The 7,297-nt window shown below is 42.1% G+C and overlaps 1 protein-coding gene across 1 annotated transcript in view; it reads left to right on the forward strand.

The window, feature by feature from the left end:
• Nucleotides 1–6,974, forward strand: part of anapc1 (anaphase promoting complex subunit 1) — a 29,800-nt gene extending 22,826 nt beyond the window's left edge. The window contains exons 39-48 of the mRNA XM_035531430.1: nt 1,240–1,326; nt 1,622–1,739; nt 2,221–2,298; nt 2,493–2,560; nt 2,656–2,794; nt 3,137–3,223; nt 4,622–4,717; nt 5,687–5,891; nt 6,229–6,363; nt 6,593–6,974. Of these exons, the coding sequence (XP_035387323.1) occupies nt 1,240–1,326; nt 1,622–1,739; nt 2,221–2,298; nt 2,493–2,560; nt 2,656–2,794; nt 3,137–3,223; nt 4,622–4,717; nt 5,687–5,891; nt 6,229–6,363; nt 6,593–6,717 (1,138 nt within the window). The 3' untranslated portion in view covers nt 6,718–6,974. The remainder of the gene's footprint in view (nt 1–1,239; nt 1,327–1,621; nt 1,740–2,220; nt 2,299–2,492; nt 2,561–2,655; nt 2,795–3,136; nt 3,224–4,621; nt 4,718–5,686; nt 5,892–6,228; nt 6,364–6,592) is intronic.
• Nucleotides 6,975–7,297: the final 323 nt, after the last annotated feature.

Raw genomic sequence — 7,297 nt, forward strand, 5'->3', positions numbered from 1 at the left:
AATTTTTCAGAAACAAGTGCTTGCACATTTTTCATTTAGAAATGAACTGGGCTGGTTTTATTAGGGTACTTTTGTAACATTCTAGTCTTTTTAGTAGAAATAAACATACTCTTAAACACAGAGTTATTGTATTTGTGTCTATGCTGCCTTGTTTTGCCTTGCATGTATTTTCTACTAGCCCTTTTGTCTGAGAAGTTTCCAAGCTTATTCTTCTTTTCTCTAGCCAATAGCTGGTCCAGCTAGAACTTGCATACCTGACTTATTGTTTGTGTTGTCCATTTTAATGTTAATTAATTGACAGCTTGGTGTGTTGGTTTGGTAGATGTCACCATCACATGACAAAAAGACGATGTTTTTCATATGCATTTAATACCAATTTTAACTGTACCATAGGTGACTGTTTTTTTGGGATGATATGATCACACCTCTTTTTAACATGGTCACACTCCTTCCACTCTGCAAACCTAACTGACAGAATGGTCTCTCTTATCCTTCTTCTGTAAGACTGCTTACTCCCACTGGACTTCACAATTTTCTGGTCTAATATTTGTTTCGTTCATTTATATGGGAGATGTTTTGAAGCAAGATCTGACTGTATAATACCTGACACCAAGTTGAACAACAGAAGTGTCATAAGGCTTTCTTGTGTTATGACATCATCTTCTCTGCCGACCTTAAACATCAACAATTTCAGCTTTGTGTGGTTTTCGGTGACTGCATGTGAATTTTATTCAAGTTCCTCCAAAGCCAAATGGAGACCAGGTGCTAGCTGTGGTGCTGTGCTGAGAGGCAGCTGGTGGGCTAATATGAGTTTGTTGTGCAAACATTTTTGAAGGGAGAGGCAGAATGCCACCCATGAGCAGGCTGAATGTACCACGAGAGCCTCTTTTCTCCCCTGATCCGCTCAAGCACTCTCATCAGCGTGGCTGGTATTTTTAAGTGAAGCTTTTCAAAGGGCTCCAAATGACTCCATTTCAACAATGGATGAACAATTCCCCCCTCACAAACAGTTCTAGTGCAAACATAACCGCTTTTGTCCAGTACTCCTGCTTTTGGAATACGGCTGTGAGTTTACATGTGCAACATCTATTGTTTCATTTCTGGATGACACATATTGTGCTTACTCTTCATATGGCAATTTCTGTGCAGGTTTTTTTTTTTTGTCATGCTTGTGGCTTACATTATGATGTGGCATTACTAATGGAAAGAATAATGTATCATATGACTTTTTGTTTACAGGTACACACTGAGCACATCCAACTCTGCCATCGCTGCCCTCCTCTGTGCCCTCTATCCTCATTTCCCTGCTCATAGCACCGACAACAGGTGAAGACCAAGTTCACCAGTGGCCCAGCTCTCTAAGTGTTAATGAATGCAGTGTTGATGCTTTGTACTTGATTTTATGTTGATTCCATCCTCTGTGTTGTTGAGTGGTTTTTAAGTGGTGGGTTTTTGCATCCACATTTGTAAGGAATTGTTCTCTTCCTGAGAGTACTTTGGTCTGATTGGTCTCTAGCTGTTGATCTTGGAACAGGTTTTCATGGTCATGAGAAATGTTTATGGTTGCAGTGAGGAGTTACACTTATATATTGGTGTGTCTGTGTGTTTGTTTCCTCCTCAGATATCACCTTCAGGCCCTGCGTCATCTCTGTGTGCTTGCAGCCGAACCTCGGCTGCTGGTTCCTGTGGATGTAGACACTCTGAAACCCTGCTATGCCCTGCTTGATGTCACCTACAAGGTACTACTTCACACCTGCACACATTTAGAGTCCCTCAGCTTCCCATGCTGTTCACCATCAAATGATGGGCATGTACTGAATTAGAATTAAGGCTCATACTGGGCTTATAGATAGGAAATGGTGGGAGATTTTTATTTGCATGTATAGCAGCTACTACAATGATGGAACAAGTGAATTAATCATTGTGCTTGGTCTGTAGCTCTGTTTGTGGCCTTTGTTCAACTGGCTGCTGTGTCAGAGGTTTGACCTGTGTGGGAGAGTTGCTCTGCTGGTTGTCTGTGGGTCTGTTCCCTTCTATTCAAGTGGTCAAAGAGCTGCTTGCTTTCAGTTAACTGTCAGCCCTGAAGGGTGGAACCATGCTGTTAACTGCAAAGATGCCCCCTACCCAACAATTCCATGTACTTATAACATGTAGATGAGTAGCTAATAAAAACAGTAGTTACACAGTTTTCTTCTGTGTATCTGTCTGTTTTTTTAATAGGCGACACAGTGGTATGAGGAGACAACTGTGGAATTGATGGCTCCCACCATGCTGTCTGAACTGCACCTCCTGAAACAGGTAACAACCTGAACAGTGCAACATGCAAATAGTGCCAGTCTGAAACAGCTTTGCCTCCATTAAAATGAACAGAGCAGCAAGAGATTAGTAGTCTTGAAAAGAAAAAGAAAAAAAACCCCCACTAACCTTGATCTAGAATTAAAGACTTGTCACTTTTGATATTCACTTTTTCTCTGTATGAACTGTGTGTACAGATCAAGGTGAAAGGTCCAAGATACTGGGAGCTAAATATTGATCTCAGCAAAGGAACTCAGCATCTGAAGTAGGTGTCTCAAAGCGCCTTGTTATAAGATCTGGCTTGTGTGTATGAGACACGAGATGAGAGAGAGAGGTGTGTTTTGTTGTCGCCCCACCCAGGTCCATCCTCTCCAGAGACGGCATCCTTTATGTGAAGCTGCGTGCAGGACATCTGCCCTACAAAGACGATCCACGCGGCTGGAAGAGTCTGCTGGCACCTAGCGTCAACAACAGAAACCCGGAAGTGCGCACCTTCAAGGTCTGTCTGGGAGGCAGATTAAATGGCACATAGGCTTAACCATGGCTCGGTCAATATTTACTAATATTATCAAATATTAGTTTTCATAGGAAGATTATGAAGCTTTAATTTCTCCATTTTAAACAGCACAAGTAAAAATGGAGAATGAGAGGTTCACCTGTTTCATTTTCGTGTTTGTTTTGTCTAAGATAAACTTGACTGTATTCAAACCTGGAATTTCTAAAAATGAATTATTCTGTTTAGCATACTCTTCACTTTTGGTGACTGTCTTTCTTCCATTCATGTTCACTGTCTATTCCTACATCTCTCGCACTCTCTCACTCTCTCTTGCCCCCCCCGCAGCCTGAAGCTATTTCTACGTTTACCTCAGATGCTGCCTTGGTGTCCTTTGCTGAGTACTTTTGCAAAGCATCAGAGAATATGAAGCATGTGAGTTGATGTTATATGGATCAGCCATAGATTTTTATTCTTTTGACTATTCCATGAGTTAAGTGCTATATAAGAGAAACATTTTCTACCTTGTGTTGTAAGGGATCCTAGAGATGTACCTCAGCTGGGAGAAATTGTCGGGATGGGCTAATAACACTTAAATAGAAGGCCTTTAAACATCAAAAGCAAGAGTTTGTAGTCAGTGAGGAACTTAATAGGCAGCCACTGCCAATTGAGTGAGACTGGTGTAAATATCTTCTGAACCTCTTTGCCTGGTAAGGATGTAGACTACTGCATTCCGAAGCAGCTGAATCTCATTTAAATACATTTTAAGTAAATATAGCTCCCTCCAGAATTACTGGACCCTTCGTAAAGTTGAGCAAAGGCTATTAAAAAATGATTGTGTTTTACCAGTTGGTTCCTACACTGGGAATTGAGCAGTCTAACCTTTTACTGAAATGAAATTATTTAAAGAAAGAACACTTTTAGGATTTATGTGGTGCAGTTGTTGGTGCATTTGCCTTTAGTACTCTGCATTTTACAATAATGCATGAAATCAAGTCTCTTCATTGTCCTTGGCCTTCACTTGTGGAGCCTTCTCTTAAAATCACCGTTTTCAGTGAAGAAATGTGGGTGTGAAAGCTTGATTCTATGAACTGCCGTGCGTCCTACCAGGATTTCCATGGCTGTCCCCACGTCACAGATCCAGCGCCGTACGTCTTCAGTGGACGTTACACTCTCTTCTGCATGATGTTGACTCTTTATACAACAGGCTCACCTCCAGGGCTTGCTGCCACAAAGCTCTCTTTTGTCTCATTCTAATCTAAAGTTGCAGTAATGTTTAGTGAACTGCGTGTACTTAGGTTTATGTCCTGGGAACAGCTGAAGCTTTCTTCTGGCAAGCCTTACAAATAATTTGTTGGCATGAAGGTTGCATGTGAGGTATTGTTTTTTTTTTAATTATTATTTTTTATTTTGTTAAAAAAAAACACTGGGTGCAACCTACTTCCGCACCTTCTTGCTTTGATCCTTGCAGAAAGTGTTGGCCCTCATGCCTTCCTCACTGAGCATGGGAAAAAAAATACATTAATATATCCTCTTCCAAACAGGTTTGTCACAGTCAACTGTCTGAAACTGAAATGTTAGGTTTTTCTCATTCTCAGTGCAAGGTCAAGCTGATGAACAAAGACTTTTTTATATAGCATGTTTTAGCCTTACCTCTACTAAGGCCATCAGGTTAAGAGCACTGTAAATGATTGTATGTAATCTCTATTCTTGCTCCACCCATCATTATACACCCCAAACATTTTTGACGTCATGAAGTTACTATAGTGGTTTTCCCTTATTGTTCTGGTGTGTTTCTGTCTGTCTTTATTCCTCCTGGTATTTGTTGCCCAGAAACAGGAAACAGTGGCCCTATTCTCAGCTATTCTATATGAATGTGTGACCCAGGAGAACCCAGAAATGCTTCCCACCCATATCTCTATTGACCAGGTTAGTTTTGGTGCATGATGCATTATTTGCAAGGAGACTCATCCATTTGCTCACACGGTTTGTCCAAGTAGTCTGCAAGGTAGTGCTACAAGACTTACTTTACCACAAAGCTTATGATGCAGCTAAATACCAGTCTTATGACATTGCTCGTCTGTAATGTAATAGGAGTTTGGAAGTAGTAGTTAAGAATGGAGTTAGTCTTCATTTACCCATAACATTTTATAGAATCTGAAAAGGTGCAGGGGAAGGGGGGCCAGGGGCCTCTGAACAGATAACAGATGTTGAGATACTTAAAATGTAGATCAGGTGAGGACTAGTCCATGCCTTCTTTTGAAGTGTACCAATTAATTATTTAGAATTGCTGCTCATGTAATGCTATTGTACAACTCAAACTGCTTTGAGAAGACAATTGTACTCTCAGCTCTCATGGAGCCAGAGACGGCCCTGCTGGGGAACAGGTGAATCTGCCTGCTTTTTCACTTACAGAAACAGTGCCTTAGCTAGGGATGAGCATGGCTTAGGGTTGGTTGTCTAGTGCTTATCTCCATTCCAGTATTTGCAAGTGAGATGTCCAGTGAACCATAGGTCAGTGGGCAGGCACTTGAGATTCTTCTGTTCTTCCAGTTTACAGTAAGGAACTGGATTTTATATTCTACATAGTTTTAGTGGGTGTTACTTGATGTCAGGCTATTGAGGGTCTAGAGATCTTGGGGGGTGGGGGGTGGGAGAAGACCTAAATTTCAATAATTATGATACTTTTTGGGTTAAGTGGATGTGGTTAATGGTGAAAGAACTGTAGCTCTAGGCATGAAGACCCTAGGCACCTTGGTTGAATAAGTCCTGGATAAAACAACTAACAAAACATACCATGTAACACACATTCCGTTAACTCGTTGTAGAATGTCATTCTGTTCATCCATTGTCGCACATTGTATCCATTCCCACACACCCTTGTGTGCACATATGCAGGCAGTGAAGGCGCTGGAGCGGGCGGATGTGAGTGAGACGTTCGGCCTGTGGCAAATGAAACTTGTCCTGGAGCTGTGCGAGCGTGGCGGACTGCAGCAGAAACCGCAGGAGGCCTGCCGACACGGCTGCGGCCAGCTGCTCCGCTCTGAGTTATTGCCCGTCATGAAGAGCTCGGCCGACCGAGCCCTCGACTGCTGGCTTCGTGGTGAGTTAAGCACACAGTTAACACACAGGTGTGTCTCAGAATTAACTGAATGGATTTAGTGGTACTTTGGCATTATCTACATTCACACTTGTCAATGGTACTAAAAATACATTTAAAAGACAACCATCAAAAAAGATTTGTACAATTGGAAGTAAAGAAACTGAGTACTTTAAAGGCTATGTTTTTAACATGTAACCTTGTTTAGGATTTGTGTATAGTTTTGGGGGGGGGGGGGGGGGGGGGGACAAAAAAAACAAAACCTTACTCTGACATATCAAGTTACTGTAAATGACTTTTGATCCTTCCTGCTTCCTGACCTGTGATCCTTCATGCACAGATAACAGCCATGTACTGCAGGCGTATGTGAGTGGCCAGCCGTTGAGTGAAGATGCCAACATTAGCATGCTAGCCTGCTTTCTGGTCTACCACTCTATTCCCAGCTCCAAAAGAATGGCAACCATAGACCTTGAGGGTAAAAAATTTGATTCTGAACAACCTGAAATTTATTTTTTTATTTGGGATGGTGGTAGTGTTGTCTGGACCCCTTGGTGTCACGGCAGTATGTCTGTATGTCAGTATAGTTTTGTTCAGACTACAAGGCTGCTATCCCATTGTCAAAGGAATTCTCTGCCTATAGCCAACTGATCTGTCCTGTGTCTGTCCATTCGGCCATCAGATGTTTACCCATCTTTCCCCTGCAGGGAGCTCCTCTTTCCCCATGTTCCTTCTGAAGTTCAGTCAGCTGGGCGTCCCTGTGCGTGCCTTGCTGCGTCTGAGACCCCTGCTTCTGCCCACAGGAGGCTGTGCTGCTGAGCTGCCTCGATGACATGCGGACGTCCCGTGTTTCTTCTGTTCCCACATGCTGTTTCAGCAGGGACAGCCAGATATGCTCTGCATGAAATCTTTGTTAGGGTTTTTAAAAGTTAGGCTGGGCTGTGTATGCTAACCCTAGCATAACTAGTAGCTCCTCAGGGGGGTAAAGGTCGACCACACCTGCATTGCAGTGATGTAAATAATATCAATGTTTGTACTTGTGCTAAGTGTCAATAAATGAAGACTTCAGGTAATGGTTCTTTTAAGTTACATCTTGCATTACGACCAGTAAATGAGAGATAATTGCAGTTCCCTATTGCTTTTTCTTTTTCCAGTATTTTCTGTTGCTTGGCAAAACAAGCAAAAAACACAAAAGCTTTGCTGTACGAATGAAAGGCATTCTAGAAGCAAATGAAAAACATTCCACAGTACGGAAACGTTGCCACACACACCCACACACATTCCACACTATTTGAATAGCCATGTTTCTGTTTAAAATAGCTCTTACTCCACTGTGCTTTGAATGCAACGTTCTCACAATGTCTCTGGGAAGTGAAAATTCTCTTGAGTTCTTTTAGAGACAGACATAGTCT

Source organism: Electrophorus electricus, chromosome 11 (assembly GCF_013358815.1).
Source record: "Electrophorus electricus isolate fEleEle1 chromosome 11, fEleEle1.pri, whole genome shotgun sequence".
NCBI lineage: Eukaryota > Metazoa > Chordata > Actinopteri > Gymnotiformes > Gymnotidae > Electrophorus > Electrophorus electricus.